We start from the raw sequence: 18,088 nt of genomic DNA on the forward strand, positions 1-18,088 counted from the left end.
TCACCAATTTCTATTTTGTGACACAGCATCAAAATGTATGACCGCAGACGCAGGGGTTAGGGCTGTGGCCCCTCAACGCAGGGGATGTGGGTTCGATTTCCACTATGGGTCTTTCTGGTTACACTTACTGGTCTTATTTATCCTGCCAGAGCTGCTGCAATGATTTGGTCACAGGAAGTGGCTCTCCAACATCCTTTCCCCCTCCCCACCTTTCCTTTCCATGCTATCTCAACACCTTCTGCTGGATATGGGGGTTGTAGGCACACTGTAATGAAGGTAGCTGCATGCTCAGGTCTCGATGCAGGGGTACAGGGTCAGTGGGACTTACGTCGGGCCCGAAGGTGCTACCCTCACATGCCGGATGAGGCTTAGGGCTTCCTGTTGTGCTGCCTGAGTGCCTCAAGGCCCCTGTGTAGGTCAAATCTTCTACAAAAGTTGGTGGAGACAGGCTGGAGGTGATGAGCCTCCTTGGCTTCATATACACAACTTTTTTCATGACATTTTGTGTAATGCTCGTCACATAGCCTGTGACTGATGGGGAGGGGGGGGGGCATGCATTACACAGGCACAGGTGCTGTTTGAGTTGAGGTGGCCATGGGGACAGAGGGTAGCATGGTGCTGGGAGGTGGGGATGGGCAGTGGGGTGTAGCAGGTGTGCCTTGGGGTGGTTCAATGTACTTTACTGAGCTGCTGCCAACATTCCCATCAGTAAATAGGCATGGAGACAGCATGCTGGCACTGGGGGGGGGGGGGGGGGGGGGGACGGCAGATATGTGCAGGACCTCATTTCTGTATTGAACGGTTAGTGGGGGGGCCCCCATAATTATTTGCCATTGCATATTCTGGACATTATAATGTCATAGTAACATAGTAGATGACGGCAGAAAAAGACCTGCATGGTCCATCCAGTCTGCCCAAGACAAACTCATATGTGTATACCTTACCTTGAATTGAATTTGTACCTGTCCTTTTCAGGGCACAGACTGTATAAGTCTGCCCAGCAGTATTTCCCGCCTCCCAACCACCAGTCCCGCCTCCCATCATCAGCTCTGGTACAGACCGTATAAGTCTGCCCTCCCCTATCCTAGCCTCCTAACCACCAACCCCTCTTCCCCCCACCTGCTCCACCACCCAATTTCAGCTAAGCTTCTGAGGATCCATTCCTTATGCACAGGATTCCTTTATGCATATCCCACGCATGTTTGAACTCTGTTTTCACCTTTTCACTCATTCTTATGAAAAATCAATAACATGTATTGCAACAACAAATAGACCTCACTGTCTGTGACCCTGCCTGCGTGTGGTGCTTGCACAGGAGTGGGGCTGTGATTCTGGGGGAGGGGGCAATGCTGCTCACTCACCTTTCTAGGCAGCACTCATGGAGAGTTTGTGGGGTAGCAGTTGTGGTGGAGCCTGGATTTCTCTCAGGCACAGGGGGACCAGTAAAATTAGGCTCCTCTGAACAGTGTGACTGGCCACACTGAGGGACGTTCTTCCACGCGGAGGTATATATGCACGTGGAAAGCACGTGCTGCCACGGACGTTACCCCAAAGCAGGGACCAGTACTGCCAACGCACATTTTGCATAGCTTACTTCAGATTGGTGGGAGATGTTTACCCCAAAACATCAATGGCAATTGCAGTGCATCCTCTTTCTAAACATTTCTTTTTTTGTATCTGTATATTTTTGAGTATCAGAACAGCTTTATTTGTTTCTTCCATTATGGACTTACGTTTTTGAATGTTTTCCAGTAAATGTTTATATATTACAAAAGAATTGCCATACTGGGAAAGACCAAAGGTCCATCGAGCCCAGCATCCTGTTTCCAGCAGTGGCCAATCCAAGATCCCCAAAAAGTACATTTTATACTGCTTATCCCAGAAATAGTGGATTTTCCCCAAGTCCATTTAATAACGGTCTATGGACTTTTTCTTTAGGAAGCCGTCCAAACCTTTTTAAAACTCCGCTAAGCTAACCGCCTTTACCACATTCTCTGCCAACGAATTCCAGAGTTTAATTACAGGTTGAGTATATTACCAGTCACTCACCGTTTCTTTTATTTAAATTTTTATTGACTCTTTCATAAAGGAGTTACAAAATAGTAAATATACAAGTGATTTTATAGAATGAAAATCCATTTAAGCATACCAAAAAGATTCTTATCTGTAACAATCCAGTGGCCAAACGGGATGACTCAAATAGTTTGTGGAAGAAATATTAACAGGTACTATGAAAATATATTAACAGGCTACCGCCAAATTATGCTTATTTTCCAGCAATGTTTATTCCGCTCACTGTATAGGTAACCATCCCACTTTCCGATTCTTTTGGAAAGATTAGAACACACAAGGAGTAAAATCTACATCATGACACTCTTCCAACAGGAGCAGAGAACAGTAAAAAAACATCCTAGGAGGTACTTTTATCATCTTTATCATTCATAAACAGCTTCCCATAAAATTAGGTCATCCCTAAAAGTATGTCCGGTTAAGGTCGGTATTTGTTCAGCAGGTGCGCTCAGGGGAGGAGTTTGTGTGAAACAAGGGCAAACCCACAATTTTCACATATATTCTATGCATTAATATTTATGGCTGCTTTTGTTCACTGGGGGAGTAAGGGGAGGTCATCCCCAATTCCCTCCGGTGGTCATCTGGTCAGTTCGGGCACCTTTTTGAGGTCGCAAGAAAAAATGGACCAAGTCGGCCAAGTTCTCGTCAGGGACACCCTTCTTTTTTCCATTATCAGCCGAGGACGCCCATCTCTTAATCACGCCCCAGTCCCGCCTTCGCTACGGTGCTGATGCGCCCCCGTGAACTATGGTCGTCAACACGACGGGAAGCAGTTGAGGACGCCCAAAATGGTCTTTCGAATATGCCAATTTCGGTGACCCTGAGAGGACGCCCATCTCCCGATTTGTGTCGGAAGATGGGCGTCCTTCTCTTTTGAAAATAAGCCTGTTAGTGAGTTATGCATGTAAATTCTATATTAAAGCTAGTGTCGATAATTGCTGGTTAATTGGCAATGATTGCACTGATTGGCTTGCTAAGATAATTAAGTTGAACGCACAATACAGAATATGATCTGAACTGTGCACGCATCTCAATTCACACCATATAAAATCTGAGGGATGATTTCCAACTTTGCATGTTAGTTGCTTCTTTCTCCGCACGTGCTGGCGGAGTCTCGCTCTTTCCTTCCAGTTTTCAGAACGCTTGTCCACGTTTAAAGATGGAGACTGTGACCATTTGCTTTCGTAATTAAGCACCTTTTGAGTATCTGGGTTTGTTGAAGGGCTACAAGGTAAGTCTATGAAAGTTACAGATCATTTTCTATATAGAATACCAGTGTAAGTACATAAGCACCGCCATACTGGGAAAAGACCAAGGGTCCATCAAGCCCAGCATCCTGTCTACGACAGCGGCCAATCCAGGCCCCAAGAACCTGGCAGAACCCCAAAAAATGTAATAATGATCAATGGACTTCTCCTTCAGGAATCTGTCCAAACCCCCTTTAAACTCGGCAAGGCCAACTGCTCTCACTACATTCTCTGGCAATGAGTTCCAGAGTGCAACTACACGCTGAGTAAAGAAAAACTTTCTCCGATTTGTTTTAAATCTACCACATTGTAGCTTCATCTTGTGTCCCCTGGTCCTATTATTGTTAGAAAGTGTAAACAAACGCTTCACATCTACCCGTTCAACTCCACTCATTATTTTATAGACCTCTATCATATCACCCCTCAGCCGCCTTTTCTCCAAACTGAAGAGCCCTAGCCGCTTTAGCCTTTCCTCATAGGGAAGTCGTACCATCCCTTTTATCATTTTTGTCGCCCTTCTCTGCACCTTCTCCAATTCCTTTATAAGCAAGACGGGATCACTTACATATAAACGATTGTACCTAAATCACAAAATAATGCGTGCAGATTATAAATTTGCACCCTACCACCCACCCTCAAACTACGCACTACTTAATTTAGGGGTCAGTGTATAGAATCGCATGTATCTAGGATATTGGCGTTTACACGAGTATGTGCCTAGCGAGAGAATTCTGAGAGATGGCACCAAGACTGGGTGTCAAAAATACAGGCAGATTACCAGAATCCCAGCTCACGTGTCCCTCGCGCCAGTATTCCCGCTGTGCAACAAAGTGATGGCTTGTAGTTTCAACGTGGCTGAAACAGGGTCTAGCCAGACTTCAGCGGGAGGGGGGTCCAGAGCCCGAGGTGAGGGGGTACATTTTAGGCCCCCTCAGCACCGCCGCCCCACCGCCACTTTTGACTCCCCCCTGGGCGCCGCTGCCCCTCCCCCATCTCTTTCAACCCCCCTCCCGCTGCCACAAATCCTCCCCCGCCACTGCCAGGTACCTTTGCTGGCGGGGGTCCCCAACCCCCATCAGCCGAAGTCCCCTTCAGCGCCGGTCTCTGAGTCCGGCGCAATGGCTGATCTGGATTCTGTTTCTGTGAGTCCTGACGTCAGGACTCACAGAAACAGAATCCAGATCAGCAACGCGCCGGAGACCAGTGCTGAAGAGGACTTCGGCTGGGGGGGGGGGGGGGGGAGTTGGGGACCCCCATCAGAAAAGGTACCTGACGGCGGCAGGGGAGGGTTGGAGGCGGGGGGGGGGGGGGGTCAAATGAATTACTATGTAGATAACGGCAGAAAAAGACCTGCACGGTCCATCCAGTCTGCTCAACAAGATAACTCATATGTGCTACTTTTTGTGTATACCCTACTTTGATTTGTACCTGTGCTCTTCAGGGCACAGACCATATAAGTCTGCCCAGCACTATCCCCGCCTCCCAACCACCAGCGGCTCTGGCACAGACTGTATAAGTCTGCCCAGCACTATGCCCGCCTCCCAACCACCAGTCCCGCCTCCCACCACCGGCTCTGGCACAGACCGTATAAGTCTGCCCAGCACTATCCCTGCCTCCCAACCACCAGCCCCACCTCCCGCCACCGGCACAGACCGTATAAGTCTGCCCAGCACTATCCCCGCCTCCCACCACCGGCTCTGGCACAGACTGTATAAGTCTGCCCAGCACCATCCCTGCCTCCCAACCACCAGCCCCGCCTCCCAACCACCGGCTCTGGCACAGACCGTATAAGTCTGCCCAGCACTATCCCCGCCTCCCACCACCGGCTCTGGCACAGACCGTATAAGTCTCCCCAGCACCATCCCTGCCTCCCAACCACCAGCCCCGCCTCCCAACCACCGGCTCTGGCACAGACCGTATAAGTCTGCCCAGCACTATCCCCGCCTCCCAACCACCAGCCCCGCCTCCCACCACCAGCTCTGGCACAGACATGACAGTAGTCTATAAAGAAAAGTAAGTGCCCACTTTTCTTACAGAATGGGCACCTTCTTGGCACCCAAAAGCAGGCCCTACTTTATAGCGCTGCCCTCTACCAGGTCATTTGTATAACTGAGCACCTCCGTTCAGGCTAAAAACCTATTCTATAAGGCATCTGGGCACCCAAATTGCATTCTACAATACTAGAATAACCCAGTATTGGAACAACCTAACATTTACATGTCTGCGGTTAGACCAGCAGTAGACTTGGCATGACTGCGGTGGCGTAAATGCAGCAAGGACGCGGTGACAGTATTTTGTAAGTGGGAGCCCCGTCCATATACCACTTATGTGCAGCGTAACAGAATACTGCTTAAGCACCCTGCTGGCACTTTGTTGGTAAGTGTACACTTACGCATAAGGGCAAGTAGTCTAAACGTTTATAAGCGCACAGAGGCATGTAAATTTGAGTGCCCAAATACACAACTAACCTTTCAATGTATTACCAATTTCTGTGAGACCCTACTATCATCAGGTCTTGAGATGTACAATCTTGACATACGCTGATGCTTACAGAATAGCTGAACGGCATGAAGGAGTTTTCTTATCAAAATTGCTTGAGGTCTTCTGCGGCTAATCTATGATTTCAAAACTAAATTTATTTTCTACAAGCTTAAGTTAACAGTTATGTGAAGTTAATACTTGTATGCTAGCCAGAAGTTAATACAAGAAAGAATACATATAAATTTGGTATTGCTGATGTTAATAATCCCAGAACTTTCCTGATAATACACAATGACAGTGTTTACACAGTTTCCAATGGATGGTTGTGTTACCTTACTTTATCACAGGCATTCTCTCACACTTCTGGCAGCTGTTTGGATTCTTATAAAGCTTGATGATTAGGAATTAATGAGCCCTGGATTAAGTATATGATCTTCTATGTTCATCTAACCAGGTGGCAGAGCTCCAACGAAGAAGACAAGACAAAATGATTTGAACAGCTGGTACGATCTACAAACGGTTAGGCTTTTACAGCTGGATTTTGGGATACATGTTTTCTATTCCTAGCAGTGTGGACTCATATCTGAACAGACTAACTGGGACAACCGGTCTTCAATCTGTCCTCATCTACTTTATTACTGCATCTGGGCCTGTAAATGACAGGAAATGAATCTCACTTGTAAACCAGGATATCTTGGAGATTAAATTAATCTCTCACATTTACAGCTAGTGGTCTTCGTAATACTTCCACTGTACCCAACGGTTTCCTTAGGAAGCCTGAAAAATGTTGTATCAACAGGGAACATATCAGTGTGCACTTGGAAGAATATTTATTCGGGCTGGAGGAATTTTCTGACATTTCTGGAGTGATGCCAATCTTGTATTTTTCTCCTCTGCCATTATGGACATTAAGTTGTTCCCCTCCCCCCCCATACACACAAAATGGGAGAAAATTCCTAAGTTCCAGCATCAAGCTTTTTTATCAGTTGGTTTTCGGGAACGTCCCAGGTGAACCACAATTTCTTTATTCACTATGTTTCTTTCAGAGTCACAATCCCAGTGTTTTTCAGACACTAACGTTATAACATTTACAGTTTCTAGTGAATGAGCTGGGCTACCTCACTGCACCTTCTGTACACAGGCTTCTAAAATCAGCCACATCACATCCAGTGATCAGATCTGAAACCATCTGCAGCTTTGCCTTACAAAATGTGCACCAGCCTTTTACCAGCCTTTTTTCTGTCCTTGCTGTGAACTCCAACCGCTGTCCTGTGCAGCAATTATCACCCTCTCATCTTCAGGTTTTAAGTTCAGCTTTCTTCAGTCATTCCTGTCTCAGATTTTGATCTGTGTGTGGTAACTGTCTGAATTCCCCTCTGTATGTCTGCATTTTCCACTTCTTTATCTGGTATTTTTTGGGGAATTCTATCTAAAGATTTGTTTTTTCACTTGTTTTGTAAATTATTTTGTATCTCTCTGCATGTCTTGGTATGATTTAGCTCAGTCAACTTCAGAATATTAGTCCAAGTCTAAGGATGAAGTCTGGCTGTGGTTGTTTGCTTTTGTACTCAAATACCTTTTAGGGTCTTCTAATGCTCTTAACAATGCCTGGAGGCCTATGATGATTAAACTCTATAAAACCCATATAAGGCATTCAGAGTGGAGTTTCTGGTGTCTTATAAGAGATGCCTTCTGACTAAAGAATTTACCACATACATTGCATAAAAATGGTTTCTCGCCACGGTGAATTTGTTCGTGTCTTGTGAGGGCTGCCTTCTGACTAAAAAATTTACAACATACAGTACATAAATGAGGACTCATGCCAGTGTGGGTTTTTTGGTGTATTTTGAGGTGGGTCTTTTGACTGAACCTTTTATCACAATCAGAACAAGGAAATGGTCTCTCCCCTGTATGGATATGCTGATGTGATGTTAGATGTGATTTCCTAATGAATCTTTTATTACAAACAATACATAAATATGGTCTCTCACTAGGAGGCTTGTCACCAGATTGAATTTTTGGGCGTTTTGTATGCTTGGCTTTCTGAATTAATTTTTTGTCACTTTCAGATGAAGGTGGAATTTTACCAGAATGAATGTATTGGTGTTTTACAAGGTGTGCCTTTTGAATAAAGGTCTTATTACACTCAGAACAAGTATATGGTCTTTCACCAGTGTGTATTTTCTTATGAATTGTGAGGCTTTTCTTAAGCCTGAATTTTTTATCGCATTCAGGACAAGAAAATGGTTTCTCATTGGTGTGGGTTTTCTGGTGTATGGCGAGGTAAGCCCTCTGATTGAAGCATTTATTACACTCAGGACAGGAAAACGGTTTCTCCCCGGTGTGAATTTTCTGATGTTTGGTGAGATTTGACTTACACGTGAATCGTTTATCACACTCATCACATGAAAAGGCTTTCTCACCGGTATGTGTTTTCTGGTGCAATCTGAGACCTTTCTTACGTCGGAATCTTTTCTCACACTTAGGACAGGAAAATGGTCTTTCATCCGTGTGGATTCTCTGGTGTACTTCAAGGCTGGTCTTGGTCCAGAATCTTTTATCACATTCAGAACAGGAAAATGGTCTCTCACCATAGTGTATTTTCTGGTGTTTTGGACGGTGTATTTTTCGCCTGGAGCTTTTATCACACTCAGAACATACAAATGGTTTGTCTCCCGGATGTACTTTCCGTTGTTCCAGATCTCCATCCTCAGTGAAAGCTTTCTTGCATTTGGTACATGTAAAAGGTGTCTCTCCTGTGTGTGTTTTCTCTGTGTTCTGTAGTTCTTCCTTCTGTTTGAGGGTTTTCTCATTTTCTGTATTTGGTGTCTCTTCAACGCTCAATCCTTTCTGTGGTTTCTGAGTTACAGGATCTGTGATATGTATCCCATTTGTATTGCGTAAACCTCTTTCTTCTGTTGCCTGGTCTCCCTTCTCTTCTCTTGTACGTGCGATTCCACTGGCATTTTCCTCACACTTCTCAGCTGAGCCTTCAACTGAAGTTTTCTGCTCGTTTTCTAAGAGGCAGTTTTCTCCTCTGTCAGAACATGATGCCGTCTCCTCTCTCTCTCCCTGCGATAAGGTCTTCTTGGATTCGTGGTTCTCCCCAGGATCGATCTCCGTGGAATCATCATTTTCTGCAGAAAAAGTAAATAAAAATGTAATATTATGTATGTTGCAGACAGAGATTAGAGAAGTGAAAGGCTCTGATGTAACTGGGAATTGGGATGAGTGAATTTAGGGGTTTTGAATTACTGATGGAGAGAATTCTCCAGTGGGAGATTCCAGACTCCAGCACAGAACCTGTGATTCTGGAACACAACTGAGAACATGAACCAGGAAGCAAATCAAAAGCAGCAGAGTAAAACAGAAACATATGGAGCTTTATTATTTGGGTTTGGCTCACACCTCTCCAGTAGTACTTCACGGTTACATTGAGACACACGTAGGTATTTTTCTGTCCCTGGAGGGAGCACAATCTAACCCCCCCTGTTTTTTAAACTGTGCTAGCGGCTGGCGGTGAGCTAACGCCAACCTAGTCCATTCACTTCGAATTGGCTGTGTTGGAATTGCCACGTGGCTTAGTAAACAGGGGGCTATGTTTGTACCTGAGGCAATGGAAGGTTAAGTGACTTTCCCAAGGTCACAAGGAGCTGCAGTGGATTTAAACCGGGCCTTCCTTGGTTCTCAAACTGCTGCTCTATAAAGCTACTGAGCAGATCAAACTTTGTAAATCGGTGCTGGGGCCGATTCTGTTCAATATATTTGTGAGTGACATTGCCGAAGAGTTAGAAGGTAAAGTTTGTCTATTTGCGGATGATACTAAGATCTGTAACAGAGTGGACACCTGGGAGGGAGTGGAAAACATGAAAAAGAACCTACGGAAGCTAGAAGAATGGTCTAAGATTTGGCAATTAAAATTCACTGCGAAGAAATGCAAAGTGATGCACTTAGGGAGTAGAAATCCATGGGAGACGTATGTGTTACGTGGGGAGAGTCTGATAGGTACGGATGGGGAGAGGGATCTTGGGGTGACAGTATCTGAGGATTTAAAGGCGACGAAACAGTGTGACAAGGCGGTGGCCGTAGCTAGAAGGTTCTTAGACTGTATAGAGAGAGGTGTGACCAGCAGAAGAAAGGGGGTGTTGATGCCCCTGTATAAGTCGTTGGTGAGGCCCCACCTGGAGTATTGTGTTCAGTTCTGGAGGCCGTATCTTGTTAAGGATGTAAAAAGAATTGAAGCGGTGCAAAGAAAAGCTACGAGAATGGTATGGGATTTGCGTTACAAGACGTATGAGGAGAGACTTGCTGACCTGAACATGTATATCCTGGAGGAAAGGAGGAACAGGGGTGATATGATACAGACGTTCAAATATTTGAAAGGTATTAATCCGCAAACGAACCTTTTCCGGAGATGCGAAGGCAGTAGAACGAGAGGACATGAAATGAGATTGAAGGGGGGCAGACTCAAGAAAAAGTATTTTTTCACGGAGAGAGTAGTGGATGCTTGGAATGCCCTCCCGCGAGAGGTGGTGGAAACGAAAACGGTAACGGAATTCAAACATGCGTGGGATAAACATAAAGGAATCCTGCTCAGAAGGAATGGATCCTAAGGAGCTTAGACGAGATTGGGTGGCAAAGCCGGTGGTGGGAGGCGGGGATAGTGCTGGGCAGACTTATACGGTCTGTGCCCTGAAAAGGACAGGTACAAATCAAGGTAAGGTATACACAAAAAGTAGCACATGTGAGTTTATCTTGTTGGGCAGACTGGATGGACTGTGCAGGTCTTTTTCTGCCGTCATCTACTATGTTACTATGTAAATCATAGACTAGTGAGACTAGGCGAGTACAAACCTGCATTTAATTTAATTTGATTTATTACACTTCATATTCCACCTCTAGTAAAATTAAAGTTGCCTCAAAGCAGATCACAGTTAATGAAAACGCTTCTTAAAATACCCCAGTTATAATGGAATAGACTAATCAGACCCAGGGGCAGACTGACCAGTCAGGCAACTGGGCCACTGCCCGGGGGCCCAGTACCTCCTCCCCATATGACCAATATCTCTCGCCCCTGCGTCCCTGGGTCTTGCACCCGCTACCCAACTCCAGCATGCTCCAGGTTCACCGAGACTTATTTTAGTTCTTCTGCATCATCTTCTGCCGCTCTGTTCATTATTAAGGTGTCTTGGGGGCTCATTTTCAAAGCACTTAGACTTACAAAGTTCCACAGGTTACTATGTAACTTTGTAAGTCTAAGTGCTTTGAAGATATGCCTCTTTCTTGGTGTGCAATACAAACTTTACACACATGATATACAAGTTTTGATTCCTGTTGAGAGCTCTTTTGAAGATAGCTTTGCTCTGTTGCGCTTATCTCTTCCTAGCGCTAACAAGTGGACAGAAGGGAATTATCTAAAACTGAATCTCTCTAAAACACAACATAGTAACATAGTAGATGATGGCAGAAAAAGACCTGCACGGTCCATCCAGTCTGCCCAACAAGATAACTCTTATGTGCTACTTTTTGTGTATACCCTACTTTGATTTGTACCTGTCCTCTTAAGGGCACAGACCGTATAAGTCTGCCCAGCACTATCCCCGCCTTCCAACCACCAGCCCCGCCTCCCACCACTGGCTCTGGCACAGACCGTATAAGTCTGCCCAGCACTATCCCCTCCTTCCAACCACCAGCCCCGCCTCCCACCACCAGCTCTGGCACAGACCGTATAAGTCTGCCCAGCACTATCCCCTCCTCCCAACCACCAGCCCCACCTCCCACCACCAGCTCTGGCACAGACCGTATAAGTCTGCCCAGTCTTGTAACTTATGAAGGCTAACCTTTGTAGCTACCACATTTGACAACCAAAGCGGCCTTCTTTCCCTCTTACTTCTACGTACTTTTCTAAAATGAAAAGTTAATCGCCTTTAAAAGAGCACTTTCACTTTTGCCCACTGCTGTTTTACTTCCTGCAGCTGTTCCCGTCCAGCTAACTCTTCCTTGAGATATTGCCCCAACTTGGCAAAGCAAGTCCTTCTGAAGTCTAGAACCTTCAGTCTTAAATAAATGCTCTCCTCCTGTGTCTTAACATTGAACCATTTTAATTCCAGGGTGCAGCCACTGTGACATTCATTCTAACTTCATTATAATCCCCAGACAGTTCAAATGAATTTTATTCTAAACAATACAAACTGCCCATAGAGCCCCATATGACATCCCATGTATCCCTTCATAGAGGTGGTTAATAAATTCCAACAATTAAAAAAAAAAACAACAAAAAACAATTCAAAGCTCATTATAAACCCCAAACAGAGCCACATACGACATCTATGCTCACTACTTTCAGCAATGAAACATGTCACGAAACGCCTAGCCACCTGCCTGGGGTTACCCCGCGGCCACTTAGAGGGTCTATCCCCAGCACAGCTCAGGTCTGCCTGCACCTGCTGCTTGTGCTCTACAAGAGTACCCTCCTCCTACCAAATGGGTCACAACCGCCTCTGGGTGAGTCTCCCACTCTCAAGTTATCCCCAGTGATTTCTAGGTTACTTGGGGCCACACTCTGTGGTCCCACAGTTCCCAGAAAGCACTCACAGACCCAACACACAAACCACCACGATTCTTTATCAGTCCAGACAAGCAGGGCGAACAAACAAATATGTTTATTCTCATAAAAAATATTGAACAATGGACAGAAAATGTGCAATCAGCAAACAATAACAGGTTACTGAAAATATGGATCAATTATAATGCTAATTAAATATTTGTATACTATCTAAACAATCCCTGGGGAGGTCAGGACATATAGCTGCTCACAAGTTATCAAACATAACTGTTTTACAGGGCCTTAGCAAAGAGATCCCTCTCTATTTTCTTCCTGCCTAAGACTGGGGGAAAAGCCAGTAAAGTCCAAATGGGCCAATCAGAGCTCAGACGAGTTTGAAAGTATACTGCCGACTGCCTTTCCAAATGGCTTAAACAAAAAGAACAGTCTTGGTTCTGCAACAGCTTCAAAATATAAACATGCACCACCTGCTGGCCAAACTAGAGAAATACACTTCTGAATTATTTAAGGCAGTTTTACAGGCTTAAAAAACACGGTTCTGTCACAAAACAAGAATTCAATTGAAATTCTTTGTTTTTCTTTTGACATTTGCCATTTGTAGATAAACAAGCTATTTGTAATAATTCCTGTGAACAGAAATCAAAATGAAATGAGCAAAAAAACATCTGGAAAATGCCCCCAAAATGAAATGAAATTCTCCTACGTCCCTATTCAGGGCCAGGGTTGGGGGCGGAAGCAAACAGGGCAGTTGCCCTAGGCCCCACAGCTCAAGGGTCCCACTGGTCCAGGCATCGCTTCCCCTTCTCCCCACAGTCCATCTCCTCTTCCCTTCTCCTCACCTCCTGATCTTCTTTAAAACTTACTTCCCTTCTCAGAGGGGCCCCGGCACAGAAGCCATCCTCGAAAGCTGCCTCTGGCTTCCCCAAAGCTTTCCCTCTCTGCCGCAATCCGCCCAGGCAGAAACAGGAAATTGCATCGTGACGGTTGGGCGGATCATGGCAGAGGGGGAAAGCTTTGTGCTAGTTTTTTGTGTATACCTTACCTTGATTTGTACCTGTCTTTTTCAGGGCACAAACTGTATAAGTCCGCCCAGTACTAGCCCCGCCTCCCAACCACCGGCTCTGGCACAGACCGTATAAGTCTGCCCAGCACTAGCCCCGCCTCCCAACCACCGGCTCTGCCACCCATTCTAGGCTAAGCTTCTGAGGATCCCTTCCTTCTGAACAGGATACCTTTATGTTTATCCCACGCATATTTGAATTCCGTTACCGTTTTCATCTCCACCACCTCTTGCGGGAGGGCATTCCAAGCATCCACCACCCTCTCCGTGAAAAAATACTTCCTGACATTTTTCTTGAGTCTGCCCCCCTTCAATCTCATTTCATGACCTCTCGTTCTACCGCCTTCCCATCTCCGGAAAAGGTTCGTTTGCGGATTAATACCTTTCAAATATTTGAACGTCTGTATCATATCGCCCGTTTCTCCTTTCCAACCAGAGGCAGCTTGTGAGGATGGCTGCTGCGTCAGGTCCTCTCCAAGACGAGAAATACATTTTTAAAGAAGACCGCAAGGGGAAGGGAAGGGAGGATGACAGAATGTGGTGGGGAGAAGGTTAAAAGATGCCCGGACACAATGCAGGTGGGGAGACGGGGGCAGGAGAGGGGATCAGGGTCCCCCTCCTTGATTTCTGCCCTGGGCCCCACCATGTCAAAAAAACAGCCCTGTCCCTATAACACTACATGCTACTTTTCACTCCCAAGTCATGAAGCATCTGCTGCATTTTAACACTCTGGGGACCTTCCTGCGTACTGAGGCCATTTTTACCACAGCAGTAAAATAACCCCAAATCCTATTTTCCCTATTAATGGCCACACCCTAATTTTCCCATTACCACAAGCCCCCCCCCACCACCTAGTTTGTAGGCGGTATAATCACACGCTAATCGGTTAGCACACGGCAATACTGTCGTGCTGATTAGAGCAGAACATGCACACTCTCTGCTTCCGACTTACCCCTAATGCTAAAAAATAACATTTTTTTTTTAACAAGGAGGCAGAGTGTATTGTTGTGTATACTTAATGTGAGTATTGTTTGTATAGTATTTATTTATTTACTAGTAAAAAAGGCCTGTTTCTGTTTGAAAGGAAACGGGCGCTAGCAAGGTTTTCCTCTGAGTGTGTATGTTTGAGAGAGTGACTGTGTGAGAGTGGCTTCTGTTCCTGCTGCTGTGCATTCCCCGTGTTGTGCTGATTAGCTGCTCCCTGTATCGTGGCTCCGCCCCTCTCCCTTCTACTGGCCAATCTGGTGTGGGTTGTGTGACGTCACTATTATCTACTCCAACTCCAGACCACCTCCAAGGGATCCACGGTTCCAGGCAGCCTCAGAATGTTGGAGGTGACAATTATTATATAGGACTAGTAAAAAAGGCCCGTTTCTGTTTGAAAGGAAACGGGCGCTAGCAAGGTTTTCCTCTGAGTGTGTATGTTTGAGAGAGTGACTTTGTGAGAGAGGCTTCTGTTCCTGCTGCTGTGCATTCCCCGTGTTGTGCTGATTCGCTGCTCCCTGTATCCTGGCTCCACCCCTGACCATTTAACCCTACTCTCTGTTTTCTATCTTTTAACCACTTCCCACCCAAACCCACTTCCCCTCTCCCTCCACTCTCTATCTCAGTTGATAACACCCTCATCGTCCCCGTCTCATCTGCCCGCAACCTCGGAGTCATCTTCGACTCCTCCCCCTCCTTCTCTGCGCATATCCAGCAGATAGCCAAAACCTGTCGCTTCTTCGTCTATAACATTAGCAAAATTCGCCCCTTCCTCTCTGAGCACAACATCCGAACTCTCGTCCACTCTCTCATTACCTCTCGCCTTGATTACTGCAACCTACTCTTCACTGGCCTCCCACTTAGCCATCTATCCCCCCTTCAGTCCATTCTGCTGCATGTCTTATCTTCCGCCTTGACCGATATGCTCATATCACCCCTCTCCTCAAGTTACTTCACTGGCTTCTGATCAGGTACTGCATACAGTTCAAGCTTCTCCTACTAACCTACAAATGCACTCGATTTGCAGCCCCTCCTTACCTCTCTACCCTCATCTCCCCTTACGTTCCTACCCGTAACCTCCGCTCTCAAGACAAATCCCTCCTTTCAGTACCCTTCTCCACCACCGCCAACTCCAGGCTCCGCCCTTTCTGCCTCGCCTCACCCCATGCTTGGAATAAACTCCCTGAGCCCATACGCCAGGCCCCCTCCCTGCCCATCTTCAAATCCTTGCTCAAAGCCCACCTCTTCAATGTCGCCTTCGGCACCTAACCACTATACCTCTATTCAAGAAATCTAGACTGCACCAACTTGACATTTCATTCTTTAGATTGTAAGCTCCTTTGAGCAGGGACTGTCCTTCTTTGTTAAATTGTACAGCTCTGCGTAACCCTAGTAGCGCTCTAGAAATGTTAAGTAGTAGAACACTACCTCCTATCCTATGACTCTCCAATTTCCTCTGGAGTCTTTCATGAGGTAGTTTGTCAAACGCCTTCTGAAAATCCAGATACACAATATCAACCGGCTCCCCTTTCTCCACATAAGTTGCATTTTCTTTGTTTAGTTTGAGTAATACCATAAAGAATATCTGCTTAAGAATTGAGAGTCTACTGGTGAAGCTTGTACTTGGGGATGGTTTATGCTTGCTGTTTGCTACACTATACTTTGCCTTGAACAGTATGGGAAGCACATTTTGTTGCGAGAAGCAGGCGGAAGTGCTTACTGCAGCTTCATGAAAGGGCCCCTTAACATGGATCGACAGGATCACTGCCTCACCAGCAGACCCTCATGTTCACAATTCTTTTTCTGCCGATTTAGGTCTGCAAATAAAACTGTAAAATGATCTTACCCACTGCGCTCGAGATTTCATAACTCTTTTTCTCATCCTTTTGAACCTCCTTCTGTCCTTCTAAGCACTGTACGTCCTCCTGGGAGAAACAGATGGAGACGTCCTTAAACACAAACCCTTCTGCATCACATCCATCAGGAGCAAAGTTTTTCATGTCTGTAAGTCCTGGCTGGAAACCGAGTCTCTGTTCTGCTTTCACCCTCTCTAGAGCAACAGCACATTATCCCCAGGGATCACACAGGAAGAGTCAAGAACCTACATTTTTATGTTTAAGTTCTACTGGTCCAGTCACCAGAAAGACTGAGGGATTAAAGAAAGACCCCGAGCATTCGGGTGACACTTCCCATTGCTTAAATAGTGCTTGAATGACCTCAACGCACAGTTTGTTACCCCTGTGTCTCTTCTTCCAGGAACTGGACAGACACACCACAGCTTCAAATATCTGTATTACACGTCCCTTTCTAGGCATGTCCTTCCCATCCCTGACCGTTCCTTATATACAGTGGGGTGGGGTGGAAATGCCTTCCAGCTAAGACACCTTACTTTTTACACACTTTTACATGCTTTTTTTTTTTTTTTTACAAGTTTTTGGATACCAGAATAACTGGGTAAACTGGAAGGACTGAGGTTCACGGTGCTTAAAACTGGTTTGCACAGTTGTAAAACAGAAATGCAGAACGGGATTGGCCAAACGGTTAGACACCGTAGAAGGGCTGTATCCACCTGGATCCAGACCCTAAGGGGGTGTGTGGGTAAAACCCAGATCCTCAGGGTACCACCTTAAAAATGGATCACTAGTTTGTTTACAGTGCAGCAGTCCTTCTCCAAAGAAGGGAGGGTGCCTTCCTGCTCAAGCAAGCACTCATTTTCATAACCCTCTAATGTGCTGTAAAGGGCTAGAAGCACCTTGGACCAGCATTGTTTCTTCTCAGAAGGGCCGCTTCCCCCTTGATCCTGCACTTATTTCTCCCCAAATCCCCCTGGATCCTGCACTGCATCCACCTGGATCCTGCCCTTAATCCCCCCCCCCCCCCCCCAGAAGGGAGCAAAAGGTAAAAAACGGATACACAGAAATGCAAATAAGTAAATCCCTTTGTCTGCAGCTGGAAAAGAGCAGAAAGCCCTGTCTTATGCAAGGTCAGATCCCTGCTTAAAGTGCAATGTGGTCAGCAGAGAGGGCCCAAAGCCCAGCTCTCCTGGGTGCAGCAGTGATTGCAATGTCTTACCTGAGAGGCTCCTGCAGGCATCTCCTGTCTTTGGGGGCTTCAGATGGGGGGGGGGGAGGGGGGGGCTGCAGGATTAACAACAAGCCTTTTTTTTTTTTCCTTGCCTTGCTCCTTCCTTCCCTTGTCAAGATTAAGAAGCAGAACAGCAGCTCCTCCTCCCCCTGCTCTGCTGCTGGGCGCAGGCTGATGATGTTGAAGAGGGGGAGGGGGAGGGAGTTTCCCTCCTTTACAGTAACAGGAGGGGAAATGTATTATTACTTAATTTAATTTGGGAGCACAGAAAGATCTTGCATCGTAGCCTCACTAAAGTTGCCCGATTCCACCGGGTCCTGTGAGTCCAGTCCTGGTTTTTGAACTAGCCCGACGTCCCTGTAGCATAAAGGAGCTTAGGATTGGACGAGCCTTGCGTTTGAGTGTACGGCGGTGACGGCCGCGCGGAGGAGAAGGAGGAGGGAAAGGGAAACCAACCCAATTGACTTCAGCTTTGTGACGTCACGCCGCCCTGGCCTCAAATTCTAACCTGCTTGGCGTAGAATAAGTAAGAGTGCAAAATGCTACGGCACTTCCGAATAGTTCCAAAACCAGGACCTGGACTCGCACGACCCGGAG

At 46.2% G+C, this 18,088-nt stretch overlaps 2 protein-coding genes across 2 annotated transcripts in view; both read right to left on the minus strand.

Annotated features, from left to right (window-relative positions):
- The window catches only part of LOC115468279 (E3 ubiquitin-protein ligase TRIM39-like), a 1,086,936-nt gene that overhangs the window by 78,508 nt on the left and 990,340 nt on the right, over positions 1–18,088 (minus strand). The window lies entirely within an intron of this gene.
- Positions 7,030–17,556, minus strand: LOC115468281 (zinc finger protein OZF-like). The gene is made up of 3 exons (XM_030199875.1): positions 17,480–17,556; positions 16,254–16,332; positions 7,030–8,935 (listed from the first exon to the last, which is right to left on the minus strand). Exons 1-3 carry the CDS (start codon positions 17,498–17,500, stop codon positions 7,431–7,433), a joined length of 1,605 nt encoding a protein of 534 aa, XP_030055735.1. The 5' UTR covers positions 17,501–17,556; the 3' UTR covers positions 7,030–7,430.

Source organism: Microcaecilia unicolor, chromosome 4 (genome assembly GCF_901765095.1).
Source record: "Microcaecilia unicolor chromosome 4, aMicUni1.1, whole genome shotgun sequence".
NCBI lineage: Eukaryota > Metazoa > Chordata > Amphibia > Gymnophiona > Siphonopidae > Microcaecilia > Microcaecilia unicolor.